This window comes from Tauraco erythrolophus, chromosome 3 (genome assembly GCF_009769465.1).
Source record: "Tauraco erythrolophus isolate bTauEry1 chromosome 3, bTauEry1.pri, whole genome shotgun sequence".
NCBI classification, from domain to species: Eukaryota; Metazoa; Chordata; class Aves; order Musophagiformes; family Musophagidae; genus Tauraco; species Tauraco erythrolophus.
Window position 1 is genome coordinate 97,074,360 of NC_141467.1, and position 24,817 is coordinate 97,099,176.

The following is a 24,817-nucleotide window of genomic DNA, read 5'->3' on the forward strand; positions in this document are numbered from 1 at the left end:
TCCTCTGCCAATGTCATCCAAGGGATGGGTGGGAGGGAAGTGGAATAAGGTTTCATTAAACTGCTATGCAACAGAGGAGATTCTAGGAACTAATGGAAATCTTATGAGAAGAAGTGTGCACAGAGAGAAACACCTTTAATTTGATTACAATAAAAAATTTATTTTCATTCATATCATACTGAAAAATTAAATAAATAAAATGTTAAAGAATGATTGAGTGAGACTCCCCACCATCAGAGCAAAAAAAAAAAAAAAAAAGTAACATAATTGATTGTGTATCCAAAGGAAAACAGGAAGAAAATCTGGTCATGGGAGAAAAAAGTGCTCAAGAGATTTGGCTTTGGTAAAAAAACATAACACACATTTAAGGAGGGCTTCAGAGACTTTACAGTGGTGGCAAAAAAATCCAAAAGTTTGAAGCCTTGATATGTTGCTAAATGTTTTCCTTTGTTGTTCTTTTAAACAAAATAAACCCAGAAAATTTCTAGCAGGAACACAGTCTTCAACATTGGCAGTGGAAATTAATTCTTCCGGCATCATCACCTGTTGATATCTCCTTATTCTGAAGGCATCCGAAAGAGCAGCAAAATTGTGGAGAAACTGAGATGAAGATCTAACACAACAGTCAGTCAGATGCCAGAAAAAGTTCCTCTGGAATAGAAATGCGATGGCACAAACTATCTCTCATCCTACAGCTAGAAAGGTCCACTCTCTGCTCTCCTCACACTCTGAAAAATGGACATCAGTGGTACACAGTTACTGCTTGCTGTCGGCAAGAAAATTAAATGGGAATTGCAGCTTGTTCCATGATGAAGACACTAAATCTATCCATGATAGTATGACCCATGATGTTTCATATGTGCTACCAGAGGCACAATATTCAGGGGAAAATTGGAAATTTAATTTGGACAGCAAAAGGAAACTTTGAGAACAACACAGACTGGAAGATAGCTGATTTTTTTTTACCACTTTCTTTGATCTCAGACTGCCATCTGTGTTAAAAAGAAACCAAACCACCATGAGTTTTCTTCCAAGTCCCTCTAAAAATGACTGAAACGGCGATGAAGTGTTTCTGAGTTGCTGACATCTGTCCATGAGAGAAAAAAGTAAAAATATTCTAAGTTCATAATGAAAAAAGAGACTCCAAAATCCCGCCGCGGAGTAAAGATATCATTGGGGTCTTCCATGGGAGTCTTTTTCCTCTGAAAGTTGCTTTGCTTGTATTACTGTGACACCTCACCAGAAGCATGTTGTTTAACAACAATTTAAACAGCGGGAACACTTAAAACAAACAAACAGGGTTCATGTAGAAATGTTTCATACTTTTACAAAGCACATGGAGTAAGCCCATTGAATGTGCTGCACCTGTGACATGCAGGTGAGTTCTACTGGCCACCATGCTAGGAAAGGACTTCTTGACATAAGGATCACGAACAGGTCTCAGCATGAGGATTTGAAAATCCTGCCTTTTCCATATTGCTGAACTGAAGGGTCACATGTACAGCAAAGGGAGCTCAGTTCCCTGCACAGACTTGTGGCATCCTCATCTCTTTATACGCTGTGAGTCCAGTAATACTCATGAGGGTAAAGCAGTTCCTGTTGACGCGTGGTGCTGTGGCCCAAAATACATATATTCCAGCTGACTGTGCCACTGTGCTGTGAATTGCTGCCTTGGAGGTGAGATCACTGATAACAACTGGCACAGAAAGACAAGGGGATAAATCTTGGACTAAAGCACATCACTAGTCAAAGGGCTAGGCCTTCACCGAGCTCAAACACTCATCCGCTCGGACCCCAACCTTCGTAATCCATTAAAAATGAAATATGCCACTTTTTCTCAGCCTGACCGAAAGTCCCTTGAAGTCTGTGGCAAGAACTCCATTGGCTTCACCAGACCTGAAAACAGGTCAATAATCCGCGAATCTTATTTTCATGATATCAGGAAGAAAAAACCACTGTTCCCCACTCTTCACTAGGTGAACTTTGTTCTTGGATTCATACTTTATCTGTCCTTGAGGATTAAACGCATTGATTCCAGCAAAACTCTGTGGATATAGAATCTCCACGGTCACTCCTCTCCTCTCACTGCCTCAAGGTACTGACATTAATACACTTATTCCTCCAGAGATGCACATCATTTTGAAGTCTGGCTTACACCATAGGATCAACTTGAGTAGATTGTGTCCTTGTAGATGCTTCTACAGGGCAAAAGATTCCTCTTGTACTACTACCTGACATCCCAATCCACAATATTTCTTCCATTTCAAATAGAGACCTTGCAAAGAGATTTGTAAAAAAATAAGAGGAAAAGTTTTCTTGGAGCTTTTGAATATTTTCCCATAAAAAAAGGTAAAAGCTACCTTTAAAAATTAGCCTTGCTTCTCTTTGCTGAAATACAATATAGGAGCTGTTATTATTGTTTCTGACTACAAAAGTATACCACATGGAGGCTAGACTTTGGTTAATTTTTCCCCCTTTTATAAAAAAGTTTAATTTAGGGTTTGTCATCTTAAAAAAAAAAAATCACATCTGCACAATTATAAAAGGCACATATAAAAGACTGAAAGAAAAAAGTCCACTTTCCAACGTTAAACTGATTAAATAAAAATGAGCATTCCAGAGTATTTTCCACCAAAAAAATAAGGAAATAAAGATTATATATAACCAAAGAAGACAAACATACAAATGACTAAAAAGGCCTTTTTTTTTTTTTTTTGCTGGAGTTTTCAGTATTGTTTTCTCTCTCATTATGGCTGTATAGGAAGCAATATTAAATAATATATGATCAGAGATGATTCGATCCATATTTTCTAGATGCTATCAATGCAGAATGAGGCAATGGCTGAAAAATTTACTACTCCAGGCAACTTCATCATGTTTCTGCTTAATACAGCATGAAACCAGAAGTAACAAAGGAAACTGAAGAGACAGTTCAAAAGAAGATCAACAGCAGAAGTGAATTCATTTCTTTGAGGTAATCCTTACTATGATGTTCACAGCTGCCCTAGTGGGTCTCAAGTCCCAGAAGTAATTTTCAACTCTTCTTCAAGGATCTCCTGCCTTCCTCGAGGAAAGAATGGACACACAAACAGCAGTCCCTGTGCCCAGGTTTCCCCTAATTGCAACAGGCAGATCTTTCATCAGTAATTCAAGAATCAAGCTGTAGAGCCTAAGCAAAGATTCATTTATTCCCACAACTGATTGGTAGTTCCCAGCTATCTGTAGATAAGAAATCATGTGCAGCGTGGAAGCTGGTCCTTGGCCGAGCTCCCTGCGATGAGCATTGCAGCAGTGAGACACTCCGAATCCACCGCAGATTCGCGCATTCAAACCTGGCTGGCGCCCAGGCCGTCTTCACTGAGCTTTGTTCTGCTGCATGTTGGAAATCGCAGCCTCCAACTTCTCCCCGTGGCCAGGGTCATCTGCCCTTGAAAAAATTTATTTTTTCAATGGAGGCAAGAGTCAAAGTTACATTGAACTCAAAATCCCCATCGTGGACACCTGTCTTCCGGAAAGCCCCAGCTGAAGCGTTGTTTTCCCAGTAGTGGTGCCAGTGTCCTTTGCTGTCTGCTCCAAAACCGTACACGTTCACCTAGGAAGTAAGAGAGAACTAGTGTTATGGCCTGGGAAGCACTGAAATGTTGAAGAAACTCTGATTCTCAGCTTATCTATAGGCAGCAGCACCTGAGGACCTTAGTGGTGTGCCAAGCTATTCTACTGCATGAGATGATGCAATCACAGAAAAACAGCTCAAGGCCCGTTCAAGGGACATTACATCCTAAGCTATGCTGAGACTACCACCATACCTGAACCCAGACAGAAGGGAAATTTGATACTGACCCCCACTTATATGCTTAATTATATGACATTTCCAGTCACTTTAGAGGCAATGGACATCACGTTCCTGGTGTGTGTATCCGCCTATGGCCTCTCCTCTCCCAACAGCTCATTCATTGATGGCTATACCTGTCTCCTGTGGTGATGAAAGTCTAAACAACACAGTTGAATTTTATTTAAACTGAGAACAGCTAAATGGCCGAGTTTGAATGGGTCATAGCCCATAAAACAAGTGCCCTAACCCACCCACAACTGGACCACCCAAATACAAGCTGATTTTAAGTTATTTTTGGTAATTTCAGAGCCTTGCTCATTGCCTGCTTACTAGAAAACAGGCTCCACCCAAGCCACCCATCCTATCTGTTTTGACTATGGTACAGTTTCTGTCAGCATCATGAGGAGCATTTCCATCACCTCTCCAAGAAACACAGGCCTAGGTGACAAAAGCTCTCTTTCATCAGCAGGTTTGTGTCCAGGTCAGGGATATTGCCAGCATAGTGATTTTTATCTCCCATGCTGACAAGCTCATGCTTGCAGGATTCTACAAGCTGACCTGGCCTTACACTAGCTAGTTAAGTCTCCAGTCACCTCGGAGTACCTCACATCACTCAAGCCAGGGAATTTCCTCAAGTAACTGCTGGAGCACAGGCATTTACCATAACCCACTGTGTAAACCCACAAGCTTGGGTTTGAAAATAGACCATCTGCATTCCCCATATCGGCTTATGTAAGAGCTGGTCATCGAAGATCTTCAGGTGGGATTATGTTTAAGATTTAGACATCCAAATGGAGGTGCCTGAGCATCCATCACAGTCAGTGATGATTCAGGCAGTACAGTCACTGGAAAACAGGGAGTGATCCTGCTCCCCTAATGTCTTACCAAGGGGTTGGTTTGCTGAATCAGCCTCTTGGCTCCACTGATTAGACAGATGAGACCTCAATGCAGTTGCCCAAACATAGGTGCCATTTGAGATGCCCTTGGGTACTAAATACATCTGCTTGAGGCAGGCAGATGTCACATAAGGCCAAGAGACTTGTAATTTTCTGGCCTGGCAGCTGGAGGCAGAAGGCATGCCCAAGGCAGCATGAATGGCTCTCCGTGTCTAAACAGCGAGACAAAATATGATTTGGGCTCCCACTAACAAAATGGGCACAGACACCATCCATATTTAGATGTCTTTTAATACCCAATGGAATCCCACTATTTATGTTTAATTATATTCCCCTGGAATGCATCTTAAATCCTACCACTTGCTGACATTAAAAAAATCAGTCACTGTCAGTTGAGCATATCTGTATGTTACTGAGGACTTTGCATCTGCTTGAAGAAGCAAATGGCACAGAAGATGGAGAGAGGGAAATAAAGGCTGAGTGAGTGGCCAGGGCATATTCCTAGCATTTCGGTGTGAAATGTCCTGATTTTTATCCATATATCCAAACATAGCCAGACCTCATCGCATACGTGGAGTGCAAATATCAAAGACAGAAGGCCTGTGGAGGGGTATCTCCCATGATGCTGGAGCCAGTTTTCATAGACGTATTTCATGAAATCAGGATTATAAACCAGGATCTAGGCAAAATTGGAAAGAAAGACTCATTAGTAAAATACCCTGGGAAAAAAAAAACAGTAGCACGTCATTCCTACAGGACACTGGGGTAGGGGAGTGGAGGAGAAAGGAATAATAGTTACTCCATGAGGGCAGGTGAAAGGGAAAAATAAAGTCCCACAGTTAAGTGCATTCAAGAATATTTCCCATGTGCAAATACACAGGAATATGCCTTTCTTGTTTTGATACCCCGCTTGCTTACAGTAATGTAAATCCTGGGTGATTCCTACTGAACCCAACGGGTACGAAGTGGCTCAAGTGAGAAGAAAATTAGGCATTTAACTCTCCCTGCAGTGTCCTGCTGTAACGCATGTGAACTGGGGAGTTGGAGTCCTGAGCAAGGCAAGGGTAAGATGCCATGCCAGATTTCATAGAATCGTAGAATTAATTAGGTTGGAAAAGACCCTTAAGATCATTCAATCATAATTTGGGTGGGAATGTAGGAGCAATTGCATCTTCTGCACAATATGCCAACCATGTCTTGGTATCTCTACAGGTACAGATCTAAGGAAACCAGGAGTCAGGTGTAAACTGTCATGAAGCCTATCAGGTTGTGTCAGCTGCATTTCTCCTATTTCCCAAACATGCTATTTTTGTACGCTTTTGTTGATTTTTGTTTTTGTTTTTGTTTTTTTTTTTAAAGACATAACTTGCACTTGGTTATCTCCTGGGACAATTATGAGGCCATCTAATGGAGACAGAGAACTTCAGATCAGACCTGAGTGGTGTACAGTAAATCCAAGGACTGGTGGAAGCCTTTGGTTTCAACCCCCTTCCCTGAATCAGGGAAAGTGAGGCTTTTCCCTCCATGCTGTGTCTGTAATTAGGATGACAGTGTTTCAGTGCTATCTGGTGAGCTGCAGGGCTTTTCCTTTTACAAAGTCAGAAGTTAATTGCTGATATTGTATCTGTGTGTAATCGCTTCTCACAGGGTGTTTTGCATTGCACGGTGTGGGAAGAAATACAAGGTTCTCATCTCCCTGCTCCTTGGGAAGCTGCTGCATATCGCCAGCTGTACCCTGGTGCTACTCAGCTGTGATATGAGTTTAACGACCTGCTGCAGTGCATCTCCCAAGGGTTTTGCAGAGGTTATTGTGTTCCTCACAACAGGTAGGGATGAGCTAAGTGATTATTTAATACCCTCAGAGGTCCACGGTTTGAAGCACAGGGATATAAACTCATTTTGGTTAAAAGTCTCATCTGAAGCCTTTGGCAAAACCTGGCCTCTTGAATGAAGGATATGTGTTTTAATCTGTAATTTTAGTGCTCTGGGGCTAACGTCATACTTTACCAGCCCTTGAGACATTAGGAGCCTGAGCTCCTCTGAAAATCAGCCTCTCTGCAGTCTGAGATATGAGACTTTCATTTTGCTGGAAGGTCTGTGGAAGAGGGAACATCTTTTACCTCTCCCTACATAGCCTGTCTTGGCTATTTCCTCAAACCATGCAGCTACAACAAACGTTTTTGCACGGTGGCTAAAGGTGCACCATGGGAATGACCATCTTGCCCCATGGGAAATTCTGTCTCCAGCAGCAGGAGATGTCTATTAAACCACAGCACACTTGGGCAATGAGTCAGTAGGGCATAGGATAGACTCTCTTCTGACTGCTGTAGAGTGGGCACCAAGTTCGTCTATCTTTCTTCAACCTTCTCAGAGAAGTGAGGTCCCCTGACTGATTGCCTTCTACACATCCATACTACGAAATAAAATGGATCAGAGGTATTTTGTTAGCCTTGAGGGAAGTGGCATGGCACAGATCACATCCACATTGCTCAATTCTGTCCCTGTGCAAAACAAGGAATGTTCCCTGGTCTGTGCTATCTTCCAAACCTTGCTTGAACGTTGCCTGGGAGAGTATTAATACACTTGGGACAAAAACAGCACAGACTTGGCCTGAGCCCAGTCTCATTTAACTGGGTACAGGCAGTTATTACAGCTGTGGGCTAAGAGCCTTCCCCAAGAGCCATTGATACCATCTTGAATTCTCCACTGACTTGAAAACACACAGCTTTATTTGTGAAGAGTTCACTGAGCTCTTTATTACAAGGAACTGACCCGGAAGCAAGAAACATCCTTGGCATTCAAATAGTCAAATTGTTTTCAAAAAACTCCAAAGGCTCTTCACAGCTCAAAGTGCCATTACAGCTAAATGACTGCAATGGGTGGGAACAGAGAAACTGCTGTGGAGGGTGAGCACCGTTGGCCAACAGTGCACCTTAAATCTCCCTGAGCAGGACCAGAGGAAGCAACGCAACCTTTGGAACTGCGGTAATGCAATGGCATAGTCACAACAGCAGTTTCTTTCCAACCTCAGTTATTTCGTGGTTGATCTATGGCCTGAATGGCACACAGGAGCTAAACCTTTAGTTTAGCTGAGCCTTGAAAGTTTGTATATTCTCATTGCGGTTTTTAGGATTGTTAAGGGGCTCCTTGGGTTCTTGCACTCTCCCAAAGAGGCAAAAGACCTATGAGTAGATTAGCAGGACAAATTCACAAATCAACATTGCTCACCTTTTCTTTTTTGACTTTGATTTTCCGTGGAACTGGAACATATGTGCTGTTAGAAGGAAAAAAATAACACTAAGATTAGTAAAAGCTCAACATATTAATATTTTCCTGTATTTCCAAAGAAAGAAAGCATATTCTTCATGTACAGCAATAAATTGAAAATATTTGAAAGCACTAAATTCAAGAAATTTTTGGAAAATGAGTCTGCAACTAAGTAATACAGCATGAAAAGAACTGAGGTGTCACTGAAGCAAGTTTATAGGAAGCCATTACATTTTTAAATTTTCCAGTTAATCATTGACAGTAGGACACCAAGATTTAGTTGTCATATCGTGAAGTCAATATTATGTGGAGCCCACGACTTCTAATTCTTGGCTCATGACTGTCGCAGTCTTTGCACTCTGATGGTGGGAAGGGCTTTCCATTTAATTTCATGGCAGAAAAACCTCTTACCACCAGGGGGAGACTTTTCCCCTCCTAATACTTGTAGCTACTGTACGATTTTCAGAGAAGGTGGCAGTAGAGTTCATAATTTCTGTGGTTCTGTGCAACTCCGGCATTCTCAGTACAGTCCCTGACCAGCAAGCTATTCCTCTCCTCCCTAGGCGGATGCTGAAGGCTTCCTGCAGTTCCCAGCATAAAATTTCCAAGTTACACCTTATGACTGGGTTGAAATCATGAGTCACGTCTTGAAAACAACAAAAAAATCTTTTCTTCCCCATATCTCATGCACAGTGCCTGCACAGCTCATCATGGGTGCTGTAAAAAAAAAATCTCCCTGAGTTTGTTTCAAGTGAGAAAATTCTGAATTGGCTTTGTAACTGGAATATATCCCAAAATATACCCTACAGACTTTTTATATGGGTTGTGATGAATGACCGAAGCTTTCCATTAGTTCAATCTAAATGTTTTTGCTTCATTTCTGGTAAGAACAAGGTTCCTGTGATTAATGTTTTATTCTCTTTGAACCATGGATCATAAGCACTTTGAGACACTAGACTAAGTCTTCCCAAACCCGTGGTGACCTGGCAACATCCTCATCTCCTCAGACCCCCCTGACCTTAGATCCCTGTCCCAGGCTGGATGCAGTAGAAGATGTGACAGGTGGGTTCCAGCCCCCTAGGATGTGACACAAGATGCTAATGGGGAAAGGGACACCCATGCAGACTTCTTAATCTGCCCTCAGCAAATCCACCCTTTCATCTGCTTTCCACGCCTGACCTTGGTTAGCAAAGTCCTTAGAAGTAGACTTGGTGATCCCACGTCCTTTTTGTGATTATGAAGACATAAAGGGCTTCTTTGCTGGCAAAATCTCATCGTTATATAAACAAACAGCCAGCCTTTTCTGAAAAGGTGATATGAAGGAAACAAGAGGACCGTATTTCATGGACATCTGCCCAGGTACAGTAGAAGATCAAAGTGAAAGGTATGCAATGTTCAAGACATTATTTGCAGATAGCTCTAATCCAATCAGGAGACTACTGTAGCTCGTCAGATGATATGTTAGTCATTTTAATCATGGGATATTTTGGTTTTTCAGAAGCAATACCCAAGTCTTGCTGTCACTTGGCCATGGAATTTCATACAACTGCACGGGAAGTACTGGCAGGCTGATTAAGATCAAATGGAGACCTATACCATTATGATCATGTGGAAACTAGGCTGCATAGCAGCCAGGGAGTTAGTGACTCAGTAAGTACCACACAGGAGTGGGACAAAGAGTGAAGCCTATGATCATAGAATCATAGAATCATGGAATGGTTAGGGCTGGAAGGGACCTTCAAAGGTCATCTAGTCCAACCCCCCTGCAAGGAACAGGGATATGATGAACGTGACTACAAGTGAAATTTATACAATCTGAAAAACATCTTCTATAAACCAGTCTGCAGGGCTCTAGTGATGTCTGCCAGCATCACTGGCCACCTCGCATAGGACATTTACTGTACCCTTGACCCAAGTGGAAGATGTGGAACATTTTAAGGAATACAAAAATTGCTCTTTGTCAAACCAAGTGGAGACACATGGAACTTTTTTCATTGTGGTGATTCCTAGAAGGCTTGCAGAAAGTCAATTAAAGCAACTAGGATAAATACATGATTGCTGAGGGCCTGAAGGTTTTCTGTCCCAGAAGGCTTTTCTTGGTCTTTCCTGGGATTGTGCTCAGTCTTAGAGAGCCACTTTGAAATGAGACATCCATCAGTAAATTGGACATGTCTGAGAGAATCATTCAGTTATCAATTCAATCTAATTAATATTAAGGCCACCTGCAGTTTGGCTTTTCTTTTGAATCATTAAAAAACCTTTTATAAATGTACATTCGACAATTTCCTTCTACACTGCATCTAATGATGTGTGCTTGCTAAAGGTTTATACATTATGCTAAATATATTGTTATTATTTGTATGCTTATGATGTTCTGGTTTTATTACTCCAACATGTGCCAGCTTATTAATTATGCAATTTCCCTGCTTTGAGTATCACAAAAATCTTAAAATACTGGTATTTCTTCCATGTGGTTAAATACTCACACACTAATTTATAACAGATGCTTACCAAGTCCATGTATACAATCTAAGTATAAATATATAATATATCCTGTCATTTATTAAGCAAAGATGTTTTTCCCTTCATGTGCTGTGACTGCCTTGTAGTCAACCAGTTATATCTTCCCGACAGGCTAAGGACTCCCTCAACTCTACAGCTGCAACCTGCTTGCTGCCACTTCTGAAGGTAAATGCTCCACAAAAAACAGTGAATGGCTTTGCAATCTGGGCACAGAGCAGTGACAGTGATGGAAACACGGGTGGGTGATGGTGGCAGCAACTGGCCCTCCGCGGACCCTCTTCCTAGCACAGGCATGGATTTGACAGAGATGCAGCCAGAGGTTTCATTCAAAGGCCGCTGAAGGCAGCTGGGAGCTTGCCATCCTTGTGATAGGATTTGGATCCAGGCTTAAGGGCAGAGGTTCTCAACCTTTTTTATCAATATAGCTTCCAAAAAAATCCACAAACCTAAGCCTTGCAAAAAAAGCTCACTGGTATTTTTTAGCCGATTCTCTAAGTGGGCTGATTTTTCTGAGTTACGAGTGTGTTCTGAAGATGGACTTTTCAAGACAGCTTATCATTATATATACTAAGCTCTGGTGGGGAAAAAAGGTAAAAAGAGACTAAACCACATTTGTTGCAAGTTAAGAGAATCTTAATAAAAAGTGAAATGAACCTAAAACGCATTTGCAAAGAGATAAAAGAAAAAAAATAAAAAACAGAGAAAACTCCATTTATTGTCCCATGAAAAAGTTTTCCTTGAAAATGTGAAGCAGGTCTTATCCCAGTCAACAGGGACATACTTTTCCCAGTTTTTAATCTTCTGAGACTCTGAAATTGGGGAAAAAAAATGAAATGTCTTGAAATACTTCTCTCTGGAATAAAGTAATCTGATCTGCTCTTGCTGTCTATATGTAGCAGGGTAGCGCTGAGTAATCTCACCAGGCTGTGGCTTTACATCCAGCAGATAACCTCACATACAGAACAAATGTCACGTATTTCATTCCTCTGGATTAGGAAAAGCCAGCTTATAGGAAGGGAGAGAATCTGCTAGCAGGCGTCTGGAAGAAACCTGCATTTTGCTCACACGTCTAATTCTAGCGCTGCCATCAATGTATTAAGCAGGACAACATGTACTTCTGAAAGCACTCTTAAAGAAAAAATGGAGAATAAATACCAGCGTGGCAGATTATTGCCAGGTGGAACATGTCAATTTAAAGCTAAGGCACGCAGGCGACACATAAAACAATGGTGTCTCCTCTGCATGGCTCTCAATCACCTTCCACCAGGAAAGACGTCTGAGCTCCTGATTGACCTGTCCAGGGCAGGATGCTGTGGATGGAGAACTAGGCGCCCTGGTCTGCTTCTGCTCTCACTGCCTGTGTGAGCAACCTGCACATGCCTGTCTCCTTGTCCTCGTCTGAAAGTGGGATAATATATGTTGGAGGACCACTTGGTCACCTAAGTGTCACAGGTGGGGTAATGCAGGTGTCTAGGACCACCGATGAATGAATAACTCACCAAATCCTTGATTCTGCAGATGGCTTTCTGATGGGTACGTCTGGGTACTGGCATGCTAGCTGCACTTGCTGTAAGCCCAAGGGACCGGAGAGGAGGAAGGATGAGCAGAAGCCCAAAATGAGAAACCGAATCTCAAAGCCCAAGAAGCATTTGCTCAAACTGTTCACCTCCAGCAGCAAAAAATGCCCCTTTCATTTCTCTGAGACCACTGTGTGGAGCTGTGAAGAGCTGAGGCTGGGTCTTTGCCTCAAAGACAACATCATAGCATTAAGCTTTTCCTAGAAAGCAGGTGTTCAGGACTGATCTCTGACCTGAGAGAGTCTGTAAAGCTCTCCCCATTAGAAGTGGGGATTTTCCCAGCATGGACTTTTCTGTCCTACAGCAACATGAAGTTTAGGTGCTCCCACCCCTTCAGCCTGCCCATGCAGAGCTGCCCGTACTCACAAGTTGATGGTGCCTGTGGTGAGAGCGGTGACAATCCAGCGCAGGTCCAGGGTTTTGAAGGGGATCAGGATCATGCTCACGTTTTCTGCCAGCTCTTTGTAGCTCTCAGGGTAAACAAACTGGTGAGTGGTCTTGCTCCCAACATCTGATTCATAGCCAGCAGTGGGGGCACGGTTCATTCTGCAGCCCAAAAGTAAGAAGTGAGAGAGTAAGGAAGGAAGAGAGGAATTAGGTGGGTACAAATATGTGTGATTCTTCCCCAGATAATTTGCTTGAGGTGTCAGTAAAACCCTCCCACGGCTAAGGAGAGTGCTGTATGCAGGCTTTTCAGACAACCTTGACAGGGTGCAGGGGTCCTCAAGCAGGCTGAAATGACCATCACTTATGTGGCTAAATTAAAAATAAATGAAAGCTCAGCTTCAGTGTGTGATTCCTTGGACTAAATGGGAATGCCTACTAAGCAGGCATATCTCTGAGCACATCCCTGCATTTCCCTTACATTGAGCAGAGAGCTGGTCAAGAATGATGAGTCCATGAGGATAAATCTCCTTTCATTCTAAAGCTGCAGGCTCCAGTGGGTGAGAAAATCATTGCTTGAAGTCCATCAGCTTGACTTCTTGCAATTTCATTTCCCTCCATCTACACAGGTGTATTTGGATGTCTAGGGTCAAGGTAACAAACCGTGTTACGTGTGATGAGAAGCAGCAAATATTTCTTATGGTCCTCCCATGAAAAGGCACCAAATCCAGTGACAAATCCAGGACCCACTGCTGACACTTCATTTACTCAAACCTTACTTTGTAGTATGTCCCCCAACATTGATACATCTACTTGGGGTCACTCCACATACACATGGTGAGCTTTCAGCAAACCTGGGGTCATCGCGTGGAGATCTGCCCAGGGTCCACCAGGTCTCAGTCAAAACGTGTTGGTCAGACGGGGCTACCTTGTGTTGGATGTATCAGGGAACAGGGAACAGAGGGGGTTCTGGACTCAGGACTGCAGAAACACCTCTATGCATGTGTTCACTTCTGAAAGCAAATCTGGGGACCCGTCAGCAGTTCCCTGCTTGATGCATGAGCTCACTGCTGACAGAGACTTGCCTGTTTCTGTGGAGCAGTGTAGCGCACATCAGAGATTCCCAAAGTGGCCCTGGCTGACCTTACATGAATCCATGGTGCTGTGCAACACCGTGGAGGAACTTCCAAGCTGGCTCTGAGCAGAATGGGGTTTCTCTGCAGCCCAGTGGAGCCTTCTGAAGGGACATTAGCTCAGCTCCTGGCAGAAGTGCAGGGAGGACAGGAAGGATGTAGCTGATGAGGTGCATTGTACATTGCCAGACAACACACTGCCCTGGTCACTGATGGACCACTTGGTGGATAAGGAATTGGCTGGATGGTTGCTCTCAAAGAGTTGTGATCAACGGTTCAATGTCCACGTGGAGGCCAGTGACGAGTGGTGTTCCCCAGGGATCGGTACTGGGACCAGTGCTATTTAACATCTTTGTTGGAGACATGGACAGTGGGATTGAGTGCACCCTCAGCAAGTTTGCAGATGACACCAAGTTGTGTGGTGTTGTGGACACAATGGAGGGAAGGGATGCCATCCAGAGGGACCTTGACAGGCTGGAGAGGTGGGCCTGTGAGAACCTCATGAAGTTCAACAAGGCCAAGTGCAAGGTCCTGCACGTGGGTCGGGGCAATCCCATGCACAAGTACAGGCTGGGCGGAGAATGGATCGAGAGCAGCCCTGAGGAAAAGGACTTGGGAGTGCTGGTGGATGAGAAGCTCAACATGAGCCAGCAATGTGCGCTGGCAGCCCAGAAAGCCAACCGTGTCCTGGGCTGTATCAAAAGAGGTGTGGCCAGCAGGTCGAGGGAAGTGATTCTGCCCCTCTACTCAGCTCTCATGAGACCCCACCTGGAATACTGTGTTCAGCTCTGGAGTCCCCAGCACAAGAAGGACATGGAACTACTAGAGCGAGTCCAGAGGAGGCCACGAAGATGATCAGAGGGCTGGAGCACCTCTGCTATCAAGATAGGCTGAGAGAGTTGGGGCTGTTCAGCCTGGAGAAGAGGAGGCTCCGGGGTGATCTTATAGCAGCTTTCCAGTACTTAAAGGGGGCCTACAGGAAAGCTGGAGAGGGACTTTTTACAAGGGCGTGTAGTGATAGGACAAGGGGCAATGGATTTAAACTGAAAGAGGGGAGATTTAGGTTAGATATAAGGAAGAAATTTTTTACATTGAGGGTGGTGAGGCACTGGAACAGGTTGCCCAGAGAAGTTGTGGATGCCCCATCCCTGGAAGTGTTCAAGGTCAGGTTGGATGAGGCTTTGGGCAACCTGGTGTAGCGGAGGATTTCTCTGCCCATGGCAGGGGGGTTGGAACTAGATGATCTTTGAGGTCCCTTCCAACCCAAACCATTCTATGATTCTACGATTCTGCGATAACGGGGGAGGTAAAATCTGTTTATCAAGTCTATGCCAGGCTGTGTTATTGCAGTGCTCCCCGAGGTGAATTAGTTAAGTTTAACTCCCTCAAAGAGAGATATTAGCGTAGGCAGACTGTCCTGCCACCCTGTGAGGACTTGTTATTGAGTTAGCCCCTTCCCTGCCCATGGCTCATATTGTGCTGTGTAGAAATACTCAGTAAAGCATGAGACTTACTATGTTTCATCTTTACATTAGTCAGTCTGAGGTATAAAATATGGGATTTTCTTCCCATCAGAACAAAGCCAAGGGGGCATTTTAGTTGTCTTACTCACACCCTGCCCTCGGATCTATGCACCTTCCCCACCATTCGTCTTAGGGCTGCCTGTGTGGCAGGGCAGAGGACAGCATTCACACTCAGTCTCAGCAGGAAGAACCAAGCATGAAAGTAGATAGTTAAACAAATAAAAGTGGGCTGGAACATGGTGTTTGGAAGGAAAGGTGTCCCCTCAGACTTCCTGGCTCTTGGCTGTATTGACAGAGCATGTACAAGTGAACATCAAGTCACCAGAGATTTTTTTTGTTGGATTAGCACACAGAGGGACCACCTTCTCTGCACAAATTTCCATAGTGAATCCTAAAACCTTGTTGCCATCCCTTCAGATCTGGCTTGAGATTGCTAAAGTATAAATCCGAGACTGGAAGGTTCAATCCCAAGTCACAGAGTGTGATGCCAGGGATGCACAGCTCAGGAAGAGCAAGGTCTCAGAGCAGAAATATGCATCTGAGTGCGTTACTTTTTAGTTACTACTCCATAAAATAGCTTTTTCTGCATGAATCTGTAAACATAGGCCATGTAAGATAAGAAAGTCCACACGGGAATGGGGATATCTCCATAGCAAGGGATACGGAGTTAAGCATAAATACACCTCAGCTGCGTCACGTTTGCATCCTGCAGGATGAATCTTGAGGGCTCTTCACTTCCCTTTGTGGATCTGAAGACCAGGTTGACTGCTGCTGGCTTTGGGGAGTTACTTTGGCAGAGGGCAAGGCATGCAACCAAAGCAAGCAACTCCTGAAATGATTTGTCGTAAATATTTAGATGTCATCTGAAGGCTCTACAGCATGCCCAAGCCACATCGGAAGCCAAGTGGCCTAAGGTGGATTAACAGTCCAAACAGTGTTGATGTTCTGCTGATTCACTCGCCTTCAGTGCACAGCTTCCTGCTAAACTTCATGTTATTTCTGAGAGTGTAATCCTGCTTATGGTATTTTCGATAGCAATCCCTCCTTTCCAGGCCCTCCAACCTGCCCTGCATTGCTCCCCAAATTGTGCGGTGCTGTGCTGTACTGGCAGCTGTGGTGTGAAAGCCGGACAATGCGCTGGAGATGAACTTAGTCAGCCCAGTGTGCTGGGTTTATGTGATGGGGTTTTGGTAGCACAGGAGGGGCTGCAGAGGTAGCCCCTGTAAGAAGCTGCAAGAAGTTTCCCTGGCTCCAAAATCGGTCAGATCAGCCTTTGGCCAGGTCAGACCTCCCCTCCCCTCTGGCCAGGGCTGAGATAATCAGCGTCTCTGTGAATGCCATATTTAAGAAGGGGACAAAGGAGCTCGAACCAGGCTGGACCGATAGTGAAGAGCAGAGAGAGGCAGGGGACCGACCCCCCCCAGCCTCCCAGGCGAGCGGCTGCCCATGCTGGGCAGTGCCACCCGACTGGAGATGGCTGCAGTGGTACAGCTTGGAGAGCTCCAAAGCTCCCTGCTCCCAGGGCACCTGCTGGGCAGAGCTCATTCTGTCGGGGCTACTGCAGTTCGTCAGGTCTGGCATGGCTGCAGCAGAGAAAGGATCGAGATCTGAGAGAAATGGCTACACAGACACCAGGTCAGTGAAAATGGAGCAGGAGGAGGTGTGCCGGAGCTGAGATTCCCCTGCAGCCTGTGGAGATTAATGGTGGAGCAGAGATCCACCCGCAGCCTGTGGAGAACCCCATGCTGGAGCAGAAATGCCTGTGCCTAAGGGAGGTCTTCAACAGTCTCTGTGGGATAGACCCTCTACGCTGTTGGAGACTGATGACAAGGCAGAGATGAATCTGAAGTCCGTGGAGGACCCCACACCAGAGCGAGTGGCTGCGTCCTGAGAAGCCGTGACTGTGGGAAAAGCCCACACTGGAGCAATTTGATGGGTAAGGATTGCATCCTGCGGGAAGGGCCTACGTTGGAGAAGTCTGTGGACTGTCCCATGAGTAGAGGATCCATTGGAGCAGGAGAAAAGAGTGTAAGGAGTCCTTTAAGAAAGGAGCAGCAGAAACAACGTGTGATGAATTGACCTGCAACCTCCCATTCCCCATACCCCCACGCTGCTGGAGGAGGAGGTAGAGCCAGGAAGAAGGGAGGGGTGGGGGGAAGGTATTTTTAAGATCTGGCTTTGTTTCTCATTGTCCTCTCTGAATGAATTAACGAATTAAATTGATTTATCCCCAAAAGAAGTCTGTTTTTCCTGGGACTATGTTTGGTGGGTGATCCCTCCTGGTGCTTATCTCAACCCTCAGCCCTTTTGTTACATTTTTCTTCTCTTCACCCTGAGGAGTGGGAAGAGTGAGCAAGCGACCATGTAGTGGCTTAGCTGCCAGCTGGGCTGAACCATGACATCCAGCTATCTTGGCTGCCCTCTGGGTGATTAGCTCTGCTTCCCTAGTTCCCACTTGCATTTCAGTGGGACAAAATAGCCAACCTTCATGGCCTCAAAGAGAAGAGGCAATGAGACCCTTTTCAAAACAGCTGCAGCCAACCAGTTGTCTCCTGTCCATTGCAAAGTGACACTGGCTTCCCCACCCCACCGCTGCTTAAAAACAAACCAGTGCAAGAAAGTCGAATCTGATACAGTTGAGTGTGTATAAGATCACTTGCGAGTTCTAGCTGCAGAAATAACTTTTACTCAAAACTGAAGCTTTTTTCAGCTATATTTTTTAACACAGGCAATTACGGATAGTGCAGAATAAGCTAGAGTATCAACACCTATTTATGGTTGTTTTCCAAGCTAAAACATGAGGTCATATCTCCAACGCACATAGTTTACATCCCTGGAACTTAGATTTGACCTAAGTATCAGATTTCACTAGATAGCCCTTGAAATCTCATTTGCTTACTTGTCCCCGAAAAATACCAGTGAATCATAAGCAACACAGACAACTGAAGTTGAGGTGGTGCCTACTCACCTGAGCACAAAGTCATGGGAGTCAATATCTTGGCCATACCGAGACTGCCGAAGGTTCCCGGAGTTGCCCACGACAGCACATCGTCTGCACGTGGAAGTGCCTCGCTCCTGCAGCGGATCTCCATCCCCAGGAATGATCTCAAACAATTCCTTGAGAGTAGCATTAATATTCTTCGGAGTTTTCTCCCCTTGCAATTTCTGGTAGAGAGAAAAATCACTCCAGGTTACCAATATAGCTAGCTTTTCTGTGACCAAGACATAGCTTCAAATGTCTTCTCAAAGATCATTCTTGCATCTGTCTACCTGCAGACACTGTCTCCAGCAGTATGTGTTACAAGGCTTTGAGAAGTGTGAAATAAAAAAGTGGAAAACCTTGGGCTTCTATTAGGCCATGTATAAGATTTCTTTTAACCCTCCAAGGAAGGATGGAAGATTCTTAGGGAACCTGATGGATCACAGAAGTGGCTGACACCCCTTCCACAAATTTCGGCATATGCCAGAAGTGGGAGTGGGAGATTTTATTGCTGCTGTTATGGACTGTGGAAGAACCAGCTGCTAGTGCAATCGAAAACTATGATGAAATGCAGTTAGCCCTGAGGGTTGGAGATGTAAAATTATCTAAAAAATTCTCCAGGATGAAGAAAACCACCCGGAACTTGGTCATTGTGTCTGTTGCCATGGAGGGAAACTCTTTTGTAGCAGCTCTATGGTGCATGGCGGAAACAATGGCTGGATCAGGAAGGTACAGGCAAGGTGCAGGGCAGGTGATGGTCGGACACTCCCTTTCTGGGGCTCTGCTCTCTGAGGGCTCCTAAAGAGCTTGGAAGTGTTGGCAGGCTCACAACAAGCATTGCCCACCCTCGTGGTGCCGCTTGCTTGCAAGTTCACAAAGGGAGACCAGCTCCTAAAACAAAATCTGCCAAAAGGGCTCTGCCCTTGTTCTGCCAGCCCAGGGCAAGGAGACACAAGGAGGCAGAGAGGAATAACACCTTTTCCCACGGCTTTCAGCAATGGCCTGGGATAATTTGGCTTTTGCCAAACCCCAATTCCGATGCGTTTCCCTCACCTGCACCAGGAACTGTTAATTTGTCCTGCTCTCTCTCACACACACAAACACAAACAGATGTATCACTGCAATTTTTGTTTAAATTTCGTGCTGTCGCTTTGCAGACCTATGGAAAGCAACATTATTTGTGCTGAATTGAACAAGAGGTCTGCGGAGCTCAGAGCTACAAGACAACATTGGGGCCAAGAACTTGAAGCAAAAAGACAAAGAAATGTTGCATACACAGATTTAATCTTCCTGCTAATCCTTGCTAGCCTATATACTCATATATGAAGTGCACAAGGTGATCAGGATGCAAGGTAATTAGGATGTCCAGACAAGCACTGTCACTATTACCACGTATGTCACTATTCAGTGGATAGCTCAATTATTTAAGCGAAAAAAGTTATCTTCTTCTAAATTTGTGTGTGGTGCTACAAACACATGTCACATAGCTAAACTCTTGTGTATTCTTTATGAATCCAATCTAACCTGCTTTTACTCTGAATATATGAAAAACACTTAACATTAGAAAGCCTGCAGCCTTCAAAACAAAGAGAGACTTCGTAGATGTCTTAGAGTGTAGTATCAGGTCCACAATGTAGAAAAATCCAACCTTTTTTAAAAAAGGAACTTATTTTGAGCTATCTGGACATGTATGTGCATACACCCATGTATACTCTCTCTATAAAGAGGAGCTGACTTTAACTGTCTTTAAGAAATGAAAGGGAAAACCACTAAACATACACTGAAACATTTCTAAGAACAGTTATTCTGGGGAAAAAAAAAAAACAACCAAACTTATTCTTGAACTGATTCTTCCTGAGAAAATTCAGACGAGGAAGGTAATTTTTAGAAAATTCTAAGTACCTGGGCCCCTTTTTTAAGTTAAATTGCCTTTTCAGCCAGAATGATAGCATCAGGAAAGGAAAGGACCTGGAGTATTGACTTCTGTTTGATGCATTAAAATGGTTAAGAAACGTTATCATGGATAGGCACCTCCACTTACAGAGAACACCTTTTCTTTCTGTCATGCTGCTGTTGATCTAGAGTAACTATTGAAACCAAGTTAAAACCTGGGCACCAACACCCGCCTGAAAGCAGGACACCATCATCCTACAATCCCTCAGTTGTACATAACTTCCACAGCAGAGATTATTCCTTATGTTAGAGATTCCCTCAAAGACCCTAAATAGGATGATGACCTTATTGCACTGTGTGCTAAGCATCCATACAATAAGATACCTGTTCTTAACTCATTAAAAGTGCTCTGTTTAATTTCCTCAGTGATTATCTGATTGGACTACACCTTTCAGGCCTAATCTTCAATCAGCACTGGCTGGTCTTTGACATTTCTGCAAAACAGAGCAGAGCAGGCAATGAAGCTGGTTAAGTCCAAGGCAGATAGAGCTTTTAAAAGTTCAAACTTAATGTGCAGCCAGTTCTTTATTGTGCAATGTTTACTTGACTTCTTGAAAAAGACCATTTTAATAGCATAACAATTACAAGCCAATTACAGTTCATGTCCCCACATCATATTTTTGTCTTTTTTTTGAGTAATGTTGTCTCTCCTTTTTTTTTTTTTCTAACAAGCTCCCACCAGTCTGGCCTTTCCCATAAATTAACAAAAGCACTGGGTGAAAGTCTATCCACGCCGTGCAAGGCAGAACCATGGCAGTGCCATGTGGCTCTGCCAGGACAGCATCACCCCTCCAGGTGCCGTAAATGTGTACCAGGAATATGTGCATGGATATAGCTGCTAGAAGTGGGCTTAAATACACTGAAATACCTGACCCTTGTGTCCTAAGTGAAGTGTCTGCTTTTCTCAGAAGTCTGTGCAAGCAATAGCCGTGTCTAATGATGCAGCTTAACCTCTTGCCCAACTCCAAAAAGCATTTTAACCCACCTTGTGTCCACATATAAAATATCCCTAGATCACTTAACGCTCCAGTTCCCCTCCATAAAATATTTGTCCGGCACTCGAGAGTCAACTCTTCACCTTAGGTTGTTAAAAACTATAACTGGGAGTCCAGATTTGAGAAATTTCCTAATCATCTTCACAGGGAAGACAAACTACCCTGTCCTCCCAGCCTTAGAAACTCCCTACTTCGCATACAGAAGTTTTGCTAGCTGTTTTTACATCTTATTTAAAAAAGAAAAAAAAAAAAGGAAAAAAAAGGCAAGGAAAAAAACCCTTGAAGTTTATGCAGTTCCTCTCTAGCCACGAACAGCTTTCTGAGGAAGAGCCTGTTATTCCTTCTTGCACCACAGAACCTTCATTAAGAATGACAAGGGACTTTGCTGCTTTTCTAAACTTCTTGGAAGACTTCCCTTGGTTCTCCGGTACCATCACATCACCACTGATAGCCAGGAAGCAATACTCAAAACTCATCTAAGGGGATGCAAGGTGAGAATATGAATTCAGGCAAAACCACTCAGAGCTAATAGCTTGGAGTGGTAAGAATGTAGCTACGGTCAGGAGAACCTCAGAGGAAAGCTAACCTAGTGCCTCTGCATGTCGCATCCACCAGCAAGTTTGGCACGGTACTAAATACACCTCCAAAATCCCAACTTCTTAGCAGGCAGAAAATATCCTGCTTAACCTGTAATCATCAGTGTGATGTGGATGCAGATGCAGCATGGATTGAGACACAACCCTCATGGTGGACAGACAAGTATAGGTGTAGGTCTGGCAGCAGCCAGCACTGCTGGGGCAGCCCTCCTGCAAGCACACGGCCACAGAGCCTGGGGAAGCTGGTGTAGCAATACTCTTTTTCACAGCTTTTCTATTTTTTTAACTGTTTTTAAAAGATAAAGAGGTAATAAAGTCCCATGAGTATCTCTTTTGCACAGCTACTAATTGCATCGCTGCAGCAGTTCGGAGGCATTAATACGCAGCGCTTCCCAGCTACAACACATTGTACAAAGGTTAATCCTAGCAACAGCCTGGTGGGGCAAATCCAGGTAATCTCCATTTTGCAGACTGAAGGGGAGGTTAAAAGGAAACCATCAATTTTAAAAATGCCTCCTTGGTCTGGAAAATATGGCAGTATTATTGTTATATTTAATGTCCTGCAATTGCTATGCATCAAAGAGATTAAGGGGAAGAATATAAGGTCTTTTAAGAGTTCAGGCTTTGTTTAATGATTTGTGTCTGTCAAAAAATATGCAGTCTTGAATATTAATGTAATGTGCATATATTATATAAATTACACACAATAATATGCATATGCCAAATTGTAAGATTTCTGACTTCCATGGCTAGAACCGGTCACCTCCATGCCACCCTGAGGAGTAAAGACCCTGCCTGCACCAGCTCTGCGTGCCCTCGTTTCTGGCTGCAGGATGCTTGCAGCTTGGCAGAGCGCACCACAGTGCTTAGAGGGACTCATGAGCTTGGGCCACCTTCAGATCTGTCCTCGCTGTAGGACACCCTGGAGCTGCAGCCCATGTGGACGTACACAGGGGCTGCCAGCAGGGATAAGAGGTAGCCCAGGGTCTGGTTCTCTCTCCCAGGTATGTCCAAGGCAGGTCCAAATGTCATGCTTGCTCCCAAGCAGTAGGACACCAGCTGGGACCAGGAAGGTAGTAGGCACTACAATTAGAGCCTGAGACCTGGGCTGGATCTGGTACCACCTTTTGCAGCTATCTGATAGCTACACGCTACCTTCAGAGCGCTGAGCCTTTCGTATTGCTTTCAAAGTATCACAGTGTCCCACTTCTAAAGATGACTTCTTGTGATCAAAGTATTCGAGTAAATTTTCTACAAAGAGCATTCAAAATGCGTGACTCAGGTGCCAAGTAGCTCTGCTGCTGTCTTAAAAATAAGTGCAGCTTCCATGACTTCCCCAGTACATGTTTTGGGGATGCCCTTTTGTTTGCCATCTGGTTAGCAAAACTTTAAGCCATATATTACATTTTTTCCTACAAACATAAGGACTAAAAGTTAACATTTTCTTTTAGATACACTAATTACATGGCCTGACGAGCTGAGCTTTCTTCAAAAAAAAAAAAAAAAAAAAGAAAGCAAAACCCTCATCGGATTTAGATGAGATATAAGGAAGAAATTTTTCACTGTGTGAGGGTGGTGAGGCAGAGGAACAGGTTGCCCAGAGAAGTCATGGCTTCCCCATCCCTGGAAGTGTTCAAGGCCAGGTTGGATGAGGCTTTGGGCAACCTGGTGTAGGGGGGTTGGAACTATATGATCTTTGAGGTCCCTTCCAACCCTAACCATGCTATGATTCTATGAAATACCATAAGACTCAGAATAAAAATTGTTATAACGTAGTAGTTATGAACAATGTGCTACAGATAAGATTGCCAAGGAACTCTTGAGCCTGGTTTTACTTATCACTGCTTTAAACCATCAACCTCAACAGGGTTATTTTGGATTTACAACAGCAGGTTCTGATCTTGTATTTTTTATACTTTCTGACCACCAAAACCAATGCCAAAAAACCCTGAGAATAAACAAGAAAGCTATAAATAAATGCTATCCTGCATCACAGCATGTAATTCTTGCCCTGTTTCCTTCTATACAGGATACTGAATTTAATGGAAATACCCACAGCATTTGTGTCATGGAACAAGAATGAAAAACTTGCAGGTGAACCACTTCAGGGAGATGGGAAAGAAAATATAAACAGAAAGAAATGCATCAGGTCACACAGAGTGCCAACTTCCGAAACACTGAGACTCTCAGTCCCTGAGCTTAAGATGCGGGAAGGCAGAAGGACGGACAGAGAGAGACACACGGGTAAAGGAGGAGAGAAAGAGAGAGAGATGAGGGAGGAGGAGGAGAGGAGGGAAGGAAGGAAGGAAGGAAGGAAGGAAGGAAGGAAGGAAGGAAGGAAGGAAGGAAGGAAGGAAGGAAGGAAGGAAGGAAGGAAGGAAGGAAGGAAGGAAGGAAGGAAGGAAGGAAGGAAGGAAGGAAGGAAGGAAGGAAGGAAGGAATTTCTAACAAGCTGGTTACAGGGTATTATTAATGCCCAGATCATCTCCAGGAGGAGGACCCCAATCCACCCTGAAGCCCCACAAAGCACAGGGGTGTACCCAGGAGGATAATTTGGGCCATTGTTTGTTACCCCACTAAAGTAACCATGGGTAGATTTAAGCACATGAAAAGCAAGTAACAGCCCTTACAAGAGCCCTCTTGCTCCTGTGAACATAGAAAGAGTCAGGTACATGTTCAGATGCCTTCTCCTGAAGCAGCCCTGCTGTGTGCAGCAGGACAAGCTGCCGCAGGGATGGTGGAACTGCTCTTCTCTTCCTTGCTCCTTCTCATCCCCACAGCCAGTACCACTAACTCCAGTATGGACAACATGGTTTTATTTACAGCAGCCAGGAATATTTCCTTCCAAAAGGCCACATCCTATCAAGCTGGAAGAGTTTAAACCATATATTCTCCAAATAAACCACGAAGCAGCCTGGCAGCTATGTGAAGAGCTGTGTACTGGTTTTGGCTGGGATAGAGTTAATTTTCTTCACATCAGCTAGTACGGGGCTATGTTTTGGATTTGTGCTGAAAACAGTGTTGATAACACAGGGATGTTTTTGTTACTGCTGAGCAGTGCTGACACAGAGTCAAGGCCTTTTCTGCTTCTCACCCCACCCCACCAGCGAGTAGGCTGGGGGTGCACAAGGAGTTGGGAGGGGACACAGCTGGGACAG

At 44.2% G+C, this 24,817-nt stretch overlaps 1 protein-coding gene across 1 annotated transcript in view; it reads right to left on the bottom strand.

The window, feature by feature from the left end:
• Positions 1-1,121: 1,121 nt before the first annotated feature.
• The window catches only part of ST3GAL1 (ST3 beta-galactoside alpha-2,3-sialyltransferase 1), an 80,848-nt gene continuing 57,152 nt past the window's right edge, over positions 1,122-24,817 (bottom strand). Inside the window, exons 3-7 of the mRNA XM_086608865.1 lie at positions 18,104-18,300; positions 12,462-12,641; positions 7,957-8,002; positions 5,288-5,407; positions 1,122-3,592 (exon numbers count right to left, since the gene is read on the bottom strand). Of these exons, the coding sequence (XP_086464991.1) occupies positions 3,419-3,592; positions 5,288-5,407; positions 7,957-8,002; positions 12,462-12,641; positions 18,104-18,300 (717 nt within the window). The 3' untranslated portion in view covers positions 1,122-3,418. The remainder of the gene's footprint in view (positions 3,593-5,287; positions 5,408-7,956; positions 8,003-12,461; positions 12,642-18,103; positions 18,301-24,817) is intronic.